The sequence below is a fragment of the Meriones unguiculatus genome, chromosome 19 (genome assembly GCF_030254825.1).
Source record: "Meriones unguiculatus strain TT.TT164.6M chromosome 19, Bangor_MerUng_6.1, whole genome shotgun sequence".
In the NCBI taxonomy this organism is placed as follows: domain Eukaryota; kingdom Metazoa; phylum Chordata; class Mammalia; order Rodentia; family Muridae; genus Meriones; species Meriones unguiculatus.
Genome location: NC_083366.1, coordinates 11,516,489 through 11,535,120, shown reverse-complemented (window position 1 = coordinate 11,535,120; position 18,632 = coordinate 11,516,489). Strand labels below are relative to the sequence as shown.

Genomic DNA, 18,632 nt, shown 5'->3' with positions numbered 1-18,632 from the left:
GTTAACAGAGTCAGGTCATTCTATTATTTAATATTTATACTGGCTACCTGACATAGCACTCCCTTCTAAATTTAATCTTTTATTTCTTTTGAAAAACAAGTGCCTAACTCAGGCTTGTTAAATGAGATAGTACCAAAGCCAACAATTTCGGAACTACAGGGCTCCTTGTTAGCGTATGAAGTCCCAGATTTGTGCATACAAAACTTCCTTCATTGAAAAACTGGGGAAAACAAAACCATAAAAACTTCTAAGGAGTCACTAGAATCCTGAATGGCACATTGTAAATGAGTTTCTCTTTGCCAGGAAAAGATACCTGCTGGGATGATGAAATTATTCTCAGAATAAAAGAGAGGTAAGACTTTTCAGTAAGCCTTGGAAGATAGGAAAGGGTTAATGATGCAAAGGTAGTAGGAACTCGCAATGAGATAGTCATGAACCTGTGGCAGGCCTGTGCAGTTCTGGCTTCCTGAGTGAGCGGCTGTTGTATCTGAGTGAAGGCTGAGTTTTATAACTCCCTGTTTTCTTCTTACAGGCTTGCTTTTCCGCTAGGCAGTTGGCGCAGATATTCCTACAGAACCGTAGTACTTCGTTCATTTCTAAGGAGGACTTTAAGCAGCTAAGTCCAGGGATCATCCAGCAACTACTCAGCTGCTCTTGCCAAATGCCCAAGGACCAGCAAGCAAAACCCTTCCCCACCACTCTGGAGAGTAAGCCTGAGTCCCTCACTCCGGTACACCGTGCATGTAATGGTAGGAAATCTAGAATACTTTCTGCGTGGCAGGAGCTGTCCTGAGCATTGTGCCTCTACCACCTTATTCCAGCCTCCATATAGTGGGGAGGGACGCTTGCTGTCATTCCCACTGTAGAGATGAAGCAGACATGGGTATGTTAAGCCACAAGCGAAAAGTTACACACTAAAAGTTAACATGATGACGTTGGAAGTCAAGCCCAAGCAGGCCAGTCCCACAGTCCCTGTGTCTGTTTGTTCTGATGCTTTTCAGTGAATTGTTGTTGTTACTTTTGAAACAAAGTTTTGCTTTATATTCCATGTGGCCTTGAACTTGTGACCCTCCTGCTTTGTTCTCCCCAATGCTAAGATCATGGAGATGTGTCAGCATAGGAAATGATTTTCAAAGAATATTTAATATTTCATATATAATTTATGTAAATTGATTCTGACTTTCATAACTGACTAAACCATGAAGCAACTTAAAGTTCTGTGATTAAGGCATCTGAAGAAGAATCAATAAATAAGGTACTTCCTAGGCAAACATGGGGACCTGGATTGGATGCTAGCACCCAGGCAAAAATACTGAGTGTACTGGCATGTGCCTGTAATCTCAATTCTGGGGAAGCAGAGGCAGGAGGAGCCTATGGGCTTGCAATCCAGGCAGACTGATGCATTCTAGGTTCAGTGAGAGACCCTGCTTAAACAAGTAACAGAGCAATTGAAGAAGGCACCCTGTCTAGATCCCAGCTTTCATATTCTTGAATGCACACACACATACACACACACACAGAGTTGAGAGGTGACATGGTAAATAAAGAAAACATTGATCTTGAGATCAGAAATGTCATTGTCAGGCACTGTGTGATCTTGAGAAATTTTTACTTCTAGTTCTTGGAGCTGGCTCTTTTCAATTCAGTGTGAAATGGGTGATACTATAGAGGGTTTTCAGTGATCTACACATCCTGCAACATGAAACATAAGGAAATATTGGGGTAAATGAAAGTACATGGGCTGGTCTGTGTCGGAGGTGCCCGATCCAGGGAGATGATTACCTTCCAGGAACAGATGGTGGGTCCAGAAAGTGAAGGAGTCAACTACTACACTCTCCCAGAGCCCACTGAGGTACTGTAGTAGACAAACTTTCTCATTGATTTTGTAGGGAATCTATTAGTTTTAGATTTGATAAAGAGTACAAAAATGTATGTAGTACACAGATGCTCTATATACTTATGGCCCCTGTCTCCTCAAAATGGTGCCTAAAAATAACCTGATGTAGTAAAAATATACGACCTAAAGCTGGAGAGTAAGCCTTATGATATATATGAACATATATATTTTGAACTGTATCCTTGCTCTGTGTGGTTGATTGTAATGCCTGCCATTTAAAAGTTGAATTATCTATCTACTAATCTCTAAGTTAACAATTGTTTTCTTGAGTAGTAAGTAGCTCATTTGAAGGTTTAATGTGAACAAAAGCATGTTATGTCTAAATACCTAAAACTCCATAAGTATAATGAAGAAAAACTTCATTAAAGTCAGGAGCTCAGAAACTCAACATGTGTGCTCAGTGATGTACAGAAGTGTGGTACCTTTTAGCATTCATGGGCACATTCATATGCCTACCACCTGGCATGGATTTTAGATGCTCCAAAGTTATGAAACATCCATTTTTCTTTGTATCACTGTGTAGCTGTCCACAGAACAAAGGGAAGACAAGATGTGAGACACTTTAAGACTCTCACTTGTCACATGAGTTTTTGAGACTTTATGGTTTCTTGTAGGCACTACTAAAAAACATACTAACAACGCCCAGTTGCCCGTGTTGAAATTCTAATAACTTAATGTATTTAGGTGAGAGCAATGGCAATCATAAATCTTGCTGGAAATAAACCTAGCTGGAAATGGATGGGCTATGAAAATCTTCAAAGATGTTTTAATAACATGGGAGTCCTTGTGTTCTTAATAAACTGGAATGAAATAAAACATCTGTGTAGGTATATGAGCATCCCAGCCATCCTTAAAGTTGTTAAAATTAATTGTTGTAAAATATGCACATCATAAAATTTATCTTCACTCTTCTCTTTAGATACAGAGGAGGGAAGCCTGGGCCCTGTAAATTCTAAGCACACACTGTACCACTGGCCTGTGCTCTCCACTCCTTAATTATTTTTGTTTGTATAATTCAGTGGTGCTCAATATAGTCACAAAGCTATGAAACAGCTAATTTTTCATATTTCCAAACCGACAAGACCAGCTCTGCATTGTCCCCTAGACCACTATAGAGAGGTTCCAAGTGAAGAGGTGGTAGGGGAGGTGAGACGATTGAGAACTGACAGTTTTTTGCCTCTTCTTGCTACATTGCCAACTCCCCTTTCCCTCATAAAGTGAGAACTGAGAATCAACAAAGCTCTGTGCATCCCTTGTATCAGTAATATGATCTGATGTGGAGGGTGAACCTTCCAGAAAACATTACTTACTTAAAAATGATACTTATTATTTGTTCTTTGGCATTTTCACACATGTATACAATGTATCTTGATTATAGCTGCCTCTACTTGTCCTTTTCCTTTACTCTGAGTCCTCTAACACATCCACTAACTTTTAGTTCTCTTCTTTAAGAACAACAACAACAACAAAAACAGGGAATCTAATTAGTGTCCCCCACATGCTAATGAGTGTGGAGTTATCCAGCTGAACTTGGGAAACCAACTAACCCTGATATTGGTAGTCGCTACTGGTAGTTGATGGGTGCTGGCTGTGGGGGGTGGGGGCAGTCATTTTTCTTCAGGGCTGGTTGGTTAATTCCAAACATGAGAGGAGAAAGACAACTGACCGGAATCATCATGGCAAATCATTTAAATTAAGCAATTAATTCAAGCATGCTTTTTACAAAATTCATGTACATGGGCTGCCTCCACCTAGGTGGGTGTTAGATAGGTCAGCATTGGATGTGAGGAAGACAAGGTTTTTATAGCTCAAGGTTTTGGGATTTCCAAAAGGGGAATTTGGTGGGCAAACTAGGCAGGATTCAGGAACAGAACATAAGTATAACAAATTGTTCACAATGGCTTTCTGAAAGAAAGACACGATTGCAGGGTGGTCGTAACAACAGGTAGTTGTAACAGGGTAGCCATAACTACCCTTTTGAAACAAAGGAAGTATTGCAAGATGGTTATTAACTTTTTAAAACAAAGACATGATTGTAATTTATGAAACAGGTACCATAGAACCATTTGTAGTTAAGATTATAGGTGGGGCATATCAATCCTTGAGAATCACCCCCACATCTCTGCAAGTGGGACCATCCATGCTAGGTGGAGAATGGAACTTGGGACAGTACCATCTTTGTGGGCACTGGGTCAAGATACCTCCTTACCCTCCACAAGTGACCTTGTGGTTTATTTTTCTTGACATTTAAACATAGGAGAACTAGTGACTTTTTATCTTTACAATAAGAATGAATTCTACTGGCTGATAAAAAGAGCTCATTGCTAAGGCCTAGAGGAATGACCTGTGAGCACGAATAGATTGTTGTGGTGGAAGATGCAATGTTCTTGGGGCCTCTTCTCTAGGGATGTGTTCTAGTCACTGCACGATTAGGACCTAAACAGTACTCAGGAAATTGGGGGAATTCAGGTAGAGGCTGGCTCCTCATGGAAAGGCAAAGAATCACCAGGTTGATTGACCACTTTCCACTCTGGCATTCCAGATGGTTTAGGAACAATTCTTGTGTGACTGACAATCTTGGTTTCTCCAATGCTTATTCTACTTTGTGCTTCTTACATAAATATGCATAATTAAAATTAATAAAAATAAAATCTTAAAAATTATCACTGGATTTAAGCATTAGGATAGCTGAAGTGTTCATTTCTTCCTTGGTTTTCTGTAGTGAGAGTTGTAGATTCTTTAAAAACCTAATTATGGCACTCAGGGAGGCAGAGACAAGTGGATCTCTGTGAGTTCAAGGCCAGCCTGGTTTGCAAAGTGAGTCCAGGACAGCCAAGTCTACACAGAGAAACCTTGTCTTGAAAAACCACAAAACAAAACAAAAACAAAAACCTAGTTATGTTATGTGAATATGTTTTTGTTTTAATCTCAAGGGTGGGATAAGAGGCTACTTCAGAGAAGGTACTTATGGTTTGCCTTGTGCACTAGCAGAAGTGTGATCTTGGCTAGCTGAAAATAGTTTAATTCTGGGGACTCTGGAAAGGATATAAATTGGAGAGCCCTGAGAGGGCCTGTGCTGACTGGGTTGCTGTTCCCCCTTGCTGCTGCCCCCCACACATACTTCCTACTTCTTTCTGCTGCTTCATTTGCTGTTGTGTATGTTATTGCTGGATTGCTAGTTTGCTGGTTTACTGGTTTGCTGGACTTCTGGATATTATGACAATTGAAGATTTGACTTGCCCCAGGGAAACCAGAATCGCTAATCAGCACGAAGTAGCCTATAGAGGTCTACTCTCCTTTCCCCTCTAACCTTCTTGTTCTAATACCTAGTATTAGGGGGTTGGAAGGAATTAGGGTGGAATAAGGATTTGAAGGAAGGTAGAGAAATAAGAATCTAATAAATTAGATTAAAAAATACTGATCATCCAGATTAGACCCCTTATACTCCCCTGCCTGTGAGTCCAACTGGGAGAGGAGAGCTGCTGGCTTTTCCCTGAGTTCCAGACTCTGGCCCACAGATTTGCCTTTCCAAGAAAGCCTACCATACCCCAGGAACATGTAGCCTCGAGCCCCCAGCTCTACTTGCCTTACCTAGGAGGACTGCCAGACACCAGAAACTTCCAGCATCAGCCCAAAGCACTATCTGCCTTCCTGAGGAGTCCTGTAGGCACCAGAAACAGCTAGCCAACTCCAAGGACAACCAGATGGCTGAAGGCCAGCATAAAAACACAGTCAGTGAGCGCCAGTGCAATATGGCACCACTAGAACAGTTATCCTACAAGAGCAAGCCCTGGCTATCCTAACACAGTTGAAACATAAGAAAACAACCTTAATTCTATTCTTATGAAGATGATAAAGGACTTCAAAGAGGAAACAAATAAATTCCTTAAAGAAACACAGGCAAATACAATCAAACAGAGCAAGGCCTTTAAAGAGGAAATGAATAAATCACTTAAAGTAATACAGGAAAATACAATCAAATTGGTGAAGGAAATGAATAACATGGTCCAAGACCTGAAACTGGAAATAGAAACAATAAAGAAACACAAACTGAGGGAATCCTGTAGATACAAAACTTAGGGAAGAGAACAGGAACTACAGATGTGCCCATCACCAACAAAATACAAGACATGGAGGAGAGAATCTCATAAGAATAATAAGAATAGAAGAAAGCGAAGATTCCCAGTTCCAAGGATCAGATAATATTTTCAGCAAAATCATAGAAGAAATCGTCCCCAACCTAAGGAGATACCTATAGACATACAAGAAACTTACCAAAGAACAGATAGATTGGACCAGAAAGCAAAATCCTCCTGTCACACAATAATCATAACATTAAATGTACAGAACAAAGAAAGAATATTAAAAGCTGCACAGGGGAAATGGCCAAATAACATAAAAGCAGACCTATCAGCATTACACCTGACTCCTCAACAGAGACTCACAAAGCCTAAGGGCCTGGGCAGATGTCTTGCAGACCCGAAGAGACTACAGATAACAGCCCAGACTACTATATCCAGCAAAATTTTCAATTACCATAGGTGGAGAAAACAAGGTATTCCATGACAAAACCAAATTTAAACAATATTTATGCACAAATCCAGCCCTACAGAGATAGAAGGAAAACTCCAACTGAAGTAGGTTAACTACACCCTAGAAATCATAGGAAATAAGTAACTCCACTGCAGCAAAACCAAAAGAAGTGTGTACACACTCTCTCTCACACATACAAACATACACACACACACACACACATATCACCAACATTAAAATAACAGGAACTAACAATAATTGGTCATTAATATCTCTCAACGTTAATGGACTCAATTTGCCAATTGAAAAACACAGGCTAACAGAATGGATGCAAAAACAGGATCCATCATTTTGCTGCATACAAGAAACACACCTCAGCAATGATTGACATTACCTCAAAGTAATGTGGTGGAAAAAAATTTCCCAATAAAACAGACCCAAGAAACAAGCTGGAGTAGCCATTTTAGTATCTAATAAAAAAGGCTTTCAATGAAAATTAGTCAACAAAGATGAAAGGATACTTCATACTCAACAAAGGAAAACTCCACCAAGAATACATCTCAATTCTGAACATCTGTGCCTTAAATACAAAGCCACACACATTTGTGGAAAAAAAATTACTGAAGCTTAAAACACATGTTGAATTACACACATTAATAGGCAGAGACAATGGACAGGTCATCCAGACAGAAACTAAACAAAGAAATAATGAAACTAACAGATGTCATGAATTAAATGGACCTAACAGATATTTACAGAACTTTTCATTCAAACCCCAAAATATATACTTCTTCTCAGCCCCTCACAGAACCTTATTCAAAATTGACCATGTTGTATGTCACAAAGCAAGCCTCAACCAATACAAGAAAATGAAATAACCCCTTGTATTTTGTCAGATCATCATGGATTAAAGCTGACCTTCAATAACAGAAACAATAGAGAGCCTACATACTCACAGAAATTGAACAACTCTACTCAATGACCATTGGGTCAAGGAAGAAATAAAAAAGAAATTAAAGGTTTCCTAGAATTCAATGAAAGTGAAGGCACAACATATCCAAACTTATGTGACACAATGAAAGCAGTGCTAAGAGAAAAGTTCATAACACTAAGTACGTTCATAAAGAAATTGGAGAAATTTCATACTAGAAATTTGACAGCATACCTGAAAGCTCTAGAACCAAAAGAACCAAATACATCAAAGAAGAGTAGACGGAAGGAGGTAATCAGACTCAGGGCTGAAATCAACAAATTAAAAACAAAGAGAAAAATACAAAAAATCAGTGAAACCAAGATGTGGTTCTTTTAATCAGTTAATTAGTTTAAATAGTTAAAAACCAGAGAGATAGTATCCAAATCAACAAAATCAGAAATGAAAAGGGAGACAGAACAGACACTAGGAAATCCTAAGAATTATTAGGTCTTACTTCAAAAGCCTATACTCTTAAAAAAAAAATCTAAATGAAATGGACACTTTTTTTTTGATAGATTCCACTTACTAAAGTTAAATCAAGATGGGGTAAGCAATTTAAATAGTCCTATATCCCCTAAAGAAAATAGAAGTAATCATTAAATTCTCCCAACCAAAAAATAAAACCAAAACCAAACAAAACCCAGGGCTAGATAGTTTCAGCACAGGATTCTACCAGGCTTTCAAAGAAGAGCTAATAACAATACTCCTCAAAAAATATTTTTTTCCACAAAATAGAAACTGAAGGAGCATTGTCAAACTAATTCTATGAGGCCACAGTTACCCTGATAACTAAACCACACAAAAAAGCTCAACAAAAAAAGAGACTTTCAAACCAGTCGCCCTTATGAATATTGATGCAAAAATACTCAATAAAATACTTACAAACCAAATCCAAGAGCATAATTAAAAACACCATCCACCAAGATCAAGTAGGCTTCATTTCAGGGATGCAAGGGTGGTTAAACATAAAAAACAAATATGTCATTGTAATCCAACATGTAAACAAACTGAAAGGAAAACAAACAAACAAACACCTAATCATCGCATTAGATGCTGAAATAGCTTTTGACAAAACCCAACACTCCTTCATTTTTAAAGTCTTGGAGAGATATAAGGCACATACCTAAACACAATAAAGACAATGTACATCACATTAAATGGAGAGAAGCTTAAAGCAATTTCACTAAAATCAGGGTAAAAAAAAAGGCTGCCAACTCTCCGTATCTCTTCCACATAGTACTTGAAATCCTAGCTAGAACAATAAGACGACTAAAGGAGATCAAGGGAATACAAACTGGAGAGCAAGACACCAGAGTATCACCATTGGCAGATGATATGATAGTATACATAAGTGACCACGAAAATTCTACTAGTGAACTTCTACAGTTGATAAACACCTTCAGCAAAGTATTTGGATACAAAATTAACTCAAGTATCTTTAACAAATGGTGCTGGTCTAACTGGATGTCTGCATATAGAAGAATGAAAATAGATCTGTATTCATCACCCTGCCCAAAACTCAAATCCAAGTGGATCAGAGACCTCAACATAAAGTCATACATACTAAATCTAATAGTAGAAGAGAAAGTGGGGCATAGCTTTGAACTCATTGGCACAGGAAACAACTTCCTGAACAAACACCAACAGCTCAGGCTCTAAGATCATCAGTAAATAAATGGGATCTCATAAAACTGAAGAGCTTATGTAAGGCAAAGGACACTGTCAATAAGACAAAATGGCAGCCTACACAATGGGAAAACATCTTCACCAACCCAGAATCTGACAGAGAGCTAATATCCAAAATATATAAAGTAATCTACAGATTCAATGTAATTCTCATCAAATTACCAACACAACTCTTTACAGGCCTTGAAAGAAAAATTCTCAGCTTCATACGAAATAACAAGAAACCCAAAATTGCCAAAACAATCCTGTACAATAAAAGATCTTCGGGAGTATCTCCATCTCTGATCTCAAGCTGTACTACAGAGCAACAGTAATAAAAACTGCATGGTACTGGCATAGAAACAGAATGGTGGATCAATGGAATTGAATAGAAGACCCAGAAATAAACCCACACAATTATGGACACCTGATTTTTGACAAAGATGCCAAAACCATACAATGGAAAAAAGATAGCATCTTCCACAAATGGTGCTGGTCTAACTGGATATCTACATGTAGAAAAATGCAAATAGATCCATACTTATCACCCTGCTCAAAACTAAAATTGAAGTGGATCAAAGATCTCAACATTAAATCAGACACACTAAACTTGTTAGAAGAAAAAGTGGGGAAGAGTCTTGAGCCCATTGGTACAGGAGACAACTTCCTGAACAGAACACCAACAGCACAGGCTCTAAGAGTAACAATCAATAAATGGGACCTCGTGAAACTGAAAAGCTTCTGTAAAGCAAAGGACATTGTCATTAAAATGAGAGCCTATGACTTGGGAAAGGATCTTCACCGACCCTATATCTGACAGAGGGCTAATATCCAGAATATATAAAGAAGTTAAAAAGCAACAAATCCAGTAATTAAATTAAAAAATGGGGTACAGAACTAAACAGAGAATTCTCAATAGAGGAATATCGAATGGCAGAGAAACACTTAAAGAAATGCTCAACATTCTTTTTTTTTTAATTTTATTTTTTTCTTATCAGTTACATTTTATTAACTCTGTATCTCAGCCGTGTCCCGATCCCTCATTCCCTCCCAGTCCCTCCCTCCCTCCCTCATCTCCACCGTGCCCCTTTCCAAGTCCACTGATGGGGGGGAACCTCCTCCCCATTCATCATCCTGTTTTATCAGGTATCTTCAGGACTGGCTGCAAAGCCCTCCTCTGTGGCCTAACAGGACTGCTCCTCCCTTGGGGGGTAGGGAGGCCAAAGAGCCAGTCATTGAGTTCCTGTTAGAAACAGTCTTTGTTCCCCTTACTATGGGAAACCAATTGGTTACTGAGCTACCATGGGCTACATCTGAGCGGAGGTTCTAGGTTATATCCATACATGGTCCTTGGTTGAATGTCAGTCTCAGAAAAGACCCTGTGCCCAGATATATTTGGTCCTTGTGGAGCTCTTATCCTTTCCCCATCAGACTAACTCCCTTTCTTTCTTATGATTCTCTGTACTCTGCCGAAGGTTTGGTCATGAGTCTTTGTTTTGAAAATACTGCTAGTTAGAGTCTTTCAGATGTGCTCAGTAGACTCCTGTCATATGTTCAATGCACATCCCATCTGTCTTTCTAAATGAGGATTGATCATCTTACCCCATGTCCGCTCTCTTGATTATCTTCTTTAGGTGTATAGATTTCATTATGTTTATCATATCCTATAGGTCTATATAAGTGAGTATATACCGTGTTTGTCTTTCTCCTTCTGGGATATTTCACTCAGAATGATCTTTTCTAGAGCCCACCATTTGCCTGCAAATTTCATGATTTCCTCCTTTTTGATTGCTGAGTAGTATTCCATTGTGTAAAAATACCACAATTTCTATACCCATTCCTCCATTGATGGACATCTGGGTTGTTTCCAGGTTCTGGCTATTACAAATAAAGCTTCTATAAACATGGTTGAGCAAGTATCCCTTTTGTGTACTTGAGCAAACTTTGGGTATATACCTAGCAGTGGTATAGCTGGGTCTTGAGGAAGCTCTATTCCTAATTGTCTTAGAAAGCGCCAGATAGATTTCCAGAGTGGTTGTATCAGTTTACATTCCCACCAGCAGTGGAGGAGGGTTCCCCTTTCTCCACAACCTCTCCAGCATGTGTTGTCACTTGAGTTTTTCATCTTGGCCATTCTGATGGGTGTAAGGTGATATCTCAGGGTCGTTTTGATTTGCATTTCCCTGATGGCTAGTGAGGTTGAGCATTTCTTTAAGTGTTTCTCTGCCATTCGATATTCCTCTGTCGAGAATTCTCTGTTTAGCTCTGTTCCCCATTTTTTAATTGGATTACTTGGTTTTGCTGCTTTTCAGCTTCTTTAGTTCTTTGTACATACAGGATATTAGTCCTCTGTCAGATAAAGGGTTAGTGAAGATTCTTTCCCAATCTCTAGGCTGTCGTTTTGTTTTGATGACGGTGTCCTTTGCTTTACAGAAGCTTTTCAGTTTCATGAGGTCCCATTTATTGATTGTTACTCTTAGAGCCTGTGCTGTTGGTGTTCTGTTCAGGAAGTTTTCTCCTGTACCAATGAGTTCTAGGCTGTTCTCCACTTTTTCTTCTAACAGATTTAGAGTATCTGGTTTTATGCTGAGGTCTTTGATCCACTTGGACTTTAGTTTTGTGCAGAGTGATAAATATAGATCTATTTTCATTTTTCTGCATGTGGACATCCAGTTGGACCAGCACCAATGCTGTCTTTTTTTCCATTGAATGGTTTTGGCTTCTTTGTCAAAAATGGAGTATTCATAGGTGTGTGGGTTTATTTCTGGGTCTTCTATGTGGTTCCATTGATCCTCCTTTCTGTTTTTATGCCAATACCATGCAGTTTTAATTACTATTGCTCTGTAGTACAACTTGAGATCGGGGATGGGGATACCTCCAGATGATCTGTTGTTGTACAGGATTGTTTTGGAGATTCTGTATTTTTTTTGTTTCTCCATATGAAGCCGAGAATCTTTTTTTCAAGGTCTGTAAAGAATTGAGTTGGTATTTTGATGGGAATTGCATTGAATCTGCAGACTTGGAAAGGGGCACGGTGGAGATGAGGGAGGGAGGGAGGGACTGGGAGGGAATGAGGGAGTGGGACACGCCTGGGATACAGAGTTAATTGCTTTTGGCAGGATGGCCATTTTCACAATGTTAATCCTACCAATCCATGAATGCTCAACATTCTTAGTCATTAGGGTAATGCAAATCAAAACAACCCTGAGGTTTCACCTTACACCTATTTGAATGTCCAAGATAAAAAACTCAAGTGACAACACATGCTGAAGAGGTTGTGGAGAAAGGGGAACCCTTCTCCACTGCTGGTGGGAATGTAAACTTGTACAACCACTTTGGAAATCAATCTGGAGTTTTCTCAGACAATTAGGAATAGTGCTACCTCAAGATCCAGCTATACCGCTCCTAGGCATATATCCAGAATATGCTCAAGTATGTTTGCTCAGCAAGGATATTTGCTCAACCATGTTCATAGCAGATTTATTCATAGCAGCCAGAAGCTGGAAATAACTCAGATGTCCCTCACTATAGGAATGGATACAAACATTGTGGTACATTTACACAATGGAATACTACTCAGCAATTAAAAACAAGGAAATCATGAAATTTGCAGGCAAATGGTGAGATCTAGAAAAGATCATCCTGAGCAAGGTATCCCAGAAGCAGAAAGACAAACATGGTATATACTCCTTTATAAGTGGACATTGAACATATAATATAGGATAATCATACTAAAATCTTTACACCTAAAGAAGCCAAGAAAGACCCTAGATAAGATGTTCAATCTTCATTCTGAAAGGCAAATGGATAGGCATTGGAAGAAGATAAAAACAAGGGACAAGACAGGAGCCTACCACAGAGGGCCTCTGAAAGACTCTACCCAGCAGGGTATTAAAGCAGATGCTGAGACTCATAACCAAACTTTGGGCAGAGTACAGGGAATCTTATGAAAGAAGGGAGAGATAGAAAGGCCTGGAAGGGTCTGGAGCTCCACAAGGAGAACAACAGAACCTGGGCCCAGGTGTTTTTTCTGAGACTGATACTCTAACCAAGAACCATTCATGGAGATAACCTAGAACCCCTGCACAGACGTAGCCCATGGCAGCTCAGTCTCCAAGTGGGTTCCCTAGTAATGGGAATAGGGGCTGACTCTAACATGAACTCAGTGACTGGCTCTTTGATTACTTCCCCCCTAGGGAGGTAGCAGCCTTACCAGGCCACAGAAGAAGATTATGAAAGACAGTCCTGATGAGACCTGATAGGCTAGGGTCAGATGGAAGGGGAGGATGTCCTCCCTTATCAGTGGACTGGGGAAAGGGCATGGGAGGAGATGAGGGAGGGATGGAGGGCAAGATTGGGAGGGGATGAAGGTGGAGCTACAGCTGGGATACAAAATGACTAAATTGTAATAAATAAAAAATATATTAAAAAAAGGAAAAATAAAAAACCTCAAGAAAATAAATACTAACAAACTAAATAACTTGCTTGAAAAATGGGGTACTAAGCTAAATAGAGAGTACTCAGCAGAGGAATCTCCAATGGCCAAAAATCACTTAAAGAAACCTTGGAAGTTCTTACTCATCGTGGAAATGCAAGTTAAAACAATTCTGAGTTTCCATCTTACACCCTTCAGAATGGCTATGATAAAAAACCTCAAGTGACAGCACATGCTAGGAGGTTGTGGATAAGGGAGATCCCTCCTCCATGTCTAGTGGGAGTGCAAACTTATATAATCTTCTTGGAAATCAATCTTATGCTTTCTTAGAAAAGCACAAGACCCAGCTATACCACTCCTGGGCATATACCCAAAAGATGCTCCACCACATCACAAAGAAATTTCCCAACTATATTCATAGCAGCTTTATTCAGAATAGCCAGAAACTTGAAACAACCTAAATGTCCTTCAACCGAAGAATGGATAAAGAAAATGTGAGGCATTTAGACAATAGGATACTACTCAGCTATTAAAAACAAGGACACCGTTAAATTTGCATGCAAGTGGATGGAACTAGGAGAGATCGCCCTCAGTGAGGTAACACAGACTCCGAAAGACACACAAGGTAGGTACTCACTTCTAAGTGGCTATTAGCCATGAAGCACAGGACAATCATACTATAATCCACAGACCCAAAGAAGCTAAGTAACAATGAAGGCCCAAGGGAGGATGCTCGAATCTCACTCAGAAGGAGAAATAAAATAGGCATTGGAGGTGGATGAAGGGAGGAAACTGGGGAGGAGAGGGGATGGGGAGGGAAGCATGGTGGAGATGAGTAGTAAGGAGGTGGGGGAGGGGTGAAAGAACAGAAATCAGAGGTGGGGGTGTCTCTGGAAGGTGCTAGAGACTTGGGATAGGGGAGATCCCAGGAAGTCTATGGGGCTCACCCAAGCTGAGACTCCTAGCAGTGGGGGATACAAAGCCTGAAGTGGCCACTTCCTGTAGCCAGGCAGGACTTCCAGTGGAGGAATAATAACACCAATCCACACACAAAACCTTCAACCCAAAATTTGTCCTGCCTGCTAGACATGTAGGACAAAGATGTATCAAAGATTGAGGGACTGGCCCTACTTGAGACTCATCCCATGGGAGAGAACCAATCCCCAACACTATTAATATTATTCCACTCTGCTGATAGACAGGAGCCCAGCGTAACTCCTCTGACAGGCTTCACCCAGCAGCTGATGGAAACAGATGCAGAGACCCACAGCCAAACATTAGACAGTGCTTGAGGAGTCCTGTGAAAGAGTTGGGGGAATAACTGAAGGAGACAGAGGGGTCAAGAGCTCCACAAGAAGACTACAGAGTCAACTCACCTGGGATGTTGGGGCTCACAGAGACTGAACCAACAACCAAAGAGCATGCATGGACTGGTCTTAGGCCTCCTGCACATAAATAGAAGATTCTGAGTTTGGTCTTCATGTGGATCTCCCAACAACTGGAGCTCGCCCTCTCTGACTCTCATGCTGCCTTTGGATCCCCCTAACTAGGCTGCCTTGTTAGTGGGAGAGCGTGCACTTAATTCTGCAGTGACTTACTGTGCCATGGTGGGTTGGTACACAGGCCCCCCTTCTCTGAGAAGGAAAGGGAAGAAGAGGAGGGGAAAGGGTGTGTGAGGGGTGGACTGAAAGGAGGGAGGGGCTGTGATCAGGATTAAAGTGAATTAATAAAGTAATGGGAAAAATACTTGGACAGTTTTTCACACACATATATTAATTAAAAAAATCTTAAACTCTTATTTTATGAGCTGATGTTTTTACTTGCTGTGAGAAAATTCCCAAGAAATGCAACTTAAAGAAGGAGGGTGTGCTTTGACTCACTCTCCAGGGAACAGCTCACCATGGTGGAAGGTGAGGTGTGGGCTCACTGTACAGATGAAGTCAGAAAGCGGCAGCTCAGCTCGTTTCAGGCCTTAGGATGGTGCTGTCTATACTGGAAGTAGCTCTTGCCACCGTGAGGAACCTCAGCTAGACTATCACTCAGAGGTTTGTCTTCTAGGTGATTCAAGATTCTGCAGGCTGATAATCAATCCAAACCACCGCAGCTACTTTGCTGATTATTAAAACAATATTTTGCTTGCTACAGTCATTTTTAAATAAACCAAAGGGTAGCTTCAGAGCCTCAGTTAGGCAAAAACTTTCTTTTAGTCTTTGCTGTAACAAAATAATCTGAGTGGCTTATAAAGAACATAAATTTGTCTCTCACAGTTCTGGGGGCCTAGAAGCCCAAGACCAATATATTGATAGATTGTATGTTTGATGGTGGTGATGATGGGGTCTACTAGTTCATACAATGCAACCAGCTTGCTTCTCTCCCTGCTGGATCTTTTTATAAGGCACTTAACCTCCCTCACTCGGACAGAGCCTTCATGACCTAATGACCTCCCAAAGTCTTCACCTTCAAACTGTCATTTTGGGGCTGGGTTCTGGGGAGAAGGGGTCCTGAACACTTAGACTAGAGCAAGACCACCGCAGTCCACTTTATCCCATACAAAACTTACAAAACCACTGTGTGTCCCCATGAACTATCACCATAGGCGAGTGGACTTGGAATGTCTGCTAGCTGAGGCGTGTGAGGAGAGCAACGCACACTGACAGTCTTTGTCATCTCCTTTGGCTAGAATACGGCTACAGCACAGTGGCTGTGACACTCCTGACACTGGGCTCCATGTTCGGGACAGCGCTGGTCCTTTTCCACAGCTGTGAGGAGAACTACAATCTTATTTTACAGCTGTTCGTGGGCTTGGCTGTGGGGACGCTCTCTGGGGATGCCCTGCTGCACCTCATCCCTCAGGTAACCTTGTCCTTTTCATTACAGAAGGGCTGTGTCTGGTTCTTCTTTTGTTCAACAACTTGAGATATTTATGCAACAATTTTGGTGTGGGCTTCAGCAAATACATACAGTGGTTGCTGTTTCCATTGCAAAGATTACCACCTGCTCTGAGCATCTCTGCACCTGTGGAAGAGAAGAGAGAAATAAGCAGACATTGGGTACATCTCTGTTATCAGGAGACAAATGTCACAGGGCAGGCACACACGCGTGTGCACACACACACACACACACACACACACACTTCTGTGAGAGTGGTGCTGGCTTTTTCAGCTGCTTCCCTCCACCTTCATGCATCACATCCATTTCTCTCTCTGCTCTTGTGTCCTGCCCGAAAGTTTGTTTCCTCTCAGGTTGCTTGCCAATTGGATTTTCGCTTAGTTTCTGCCAATGGGAATCACCAAGAGAAACTCAGGACAGAAGGAAGAGGGGCACTAGCATTTCTTCTAGCTGGCTCCTGATTTTGTCTCTGGCATCTGCTCCAAAACTAGCTGATTACTGTCAGGCTGTATCTGGAGGCTCTCTCAACAGCATCACCTCTGTTGAAATTTCAGCAATATTATTTCCTACCTTTGCTCCTATAGAGCTAAGGTGGAAATGGGTTCTTGGATTGCCAGTCCTTGAGTGACTTGTCTCATGACCCTGAGGAGTCTCTGCCATAGTGTCATCATTAGCATCTTAGTATTTGAACCCTCTGAAGAGCTTCTCTCCCTTACCTTAACAATGGTATTCGTATGTCTTTCTTTTGCAGTGCGTGTGCACGCACCTTTATATGTGAGTGTGCATGTACGTGTTTGAGCATGAGCATAGACACTGAATCAACACCAGTGTCTTTGTCAGTCTCCCCTCACCTCACTGCTTGAGGCAGGGCTTCTCACTAGCCTTGTTACACTGGATGGTAACTGAGTTCCAGAAATCTACCTGTTTCAGCCTCCCAGTCCTGGGATTACAGAGACATGCTGTGGCATCCAGCCTTTCCTGTGAGTGCTAGCAATCTGAACCCAGTTCCTTGTTTTTCTGAGGTGAATATTTTACTAACAGCCCCTAGGTTTCTTTTCTGAAAGTGTCAGACACCAGGAAGGTGGCCTTTCCTGTTCTCTTTTGTTCAAGTCTTCCAAGGCTTTACAAATTTTTTTTTAATTAAAATTTATTTACTTTGTATCCCAGCAGTAGCTCCCTCCCTCATCTGCTCCCAAACCCTCCCTCCCTCTTCTCCTCCCATGCCCCTCTCCAAGTCCATTGATAGGGAAGGTCCTCCTCCCCTTCCATCTGATCCTAGCCTATCAGGACTGGCCGCATTGTCTTCATTTGTGTCCTGGTAAGGCTGCTCCCCTTCAGAGGGAGGCGATCAGAGCCAGACACTGAGCTCATGTCAGAGACAGTCCTGTTCCCTTTACTAGGGAACCCACTTGGAGACTGAGCTGCCATGGGCTACATCTGTGCAGGTGTTCTAAGTTATCTCCATGAATGGTTCTTGGTTGGAGTATCAGTCTCAGAAAAGACCCCTGTGCCCATATTTTTATTTATCAGAAGTAAAAGGACTAAGACTTGAGATGGTAAAAGAGGTGAGGTGGAAGGCACTGCAAAAGACGTTGTCTATTTACTCTTAATAGGAATGGTAGCAGCAACCAACGATCATGCCTCATGTGAAGTATGAAATGTAAAAGATTTCCAGAAGCCTCTGGCAATTTCCTCAGGGTTCACTCAAGAATTAATTGATATTAACAAAACAAAACAAAGCAAAACAAAACTGGAAAGTGATCATTGGAGAAATTAAACAAGCCACTATTTGTTTTAAGTTCCTTCATAATCTAATTCTCTGGAAATATTTCAAGACTTGAGGCAATGGCCACAGCCTTTTTCTAGGTCACTGCAGCAGACACAGAGTTGTTTGTCGCCTGGGATCCTGGGAAAGAGCAGGAGGCTGCCTGGGTTTTCCTCCAAGGAATAGTGCACAGCTGGGGATCAAGCCTGGACTTAGGAAATGCTGGGTGCTTAGGAAATGCTGCAGAGCTGAGTGAAAAGCTTAGCTTGTGTCTATGACATTTAGAAGGCAGGGTTTTGGCTTGAGAAAAGAGATGAAGATGAGCTATTGGAAAGAGGAAGAAGGATTTAGTGTAAAGCATGATAGAGAGGTATAAAATTCATAGCTACAAAATTCAAGTGCGATCTGCGTTTTCAAAGATCTGTGCAGAAGAAAGAAAAAACTCCTCGATTTATTTTACAGTTCCTAAATGTAT

At 40.9% G+C, this 18,632-nt stretch overlaps 1 protein-coding gene across 7 annotated transcripts in view; it reads left to right on the top strand.

Annotated features, from left to right (window-relative positions):
* Slc39a12 (solute carrier family 39 member 12) overlaps positions 1-18,632 on the top strand; it is a 102,787-nt gene that overhangs the window by 23,560 nt on the left and 60,595 nt on the right. For all 7 annotated transcript variants that reach the window (XM_060372277.1, XM_060372281.1, XM_060372279.1 and 4 more), the window contains exons 6-7: positions 533-707; positions 16,184-16,356. In XM_060372277.1, coding sequence (XP_060228260.1) covers positions 533-707; positions 16,184-16,356 — 348 coding nt within the window. The remainder of the gene's footprint in view (positions 1-532; positions 708-16,183; positions 16,357-18,632) is intronic.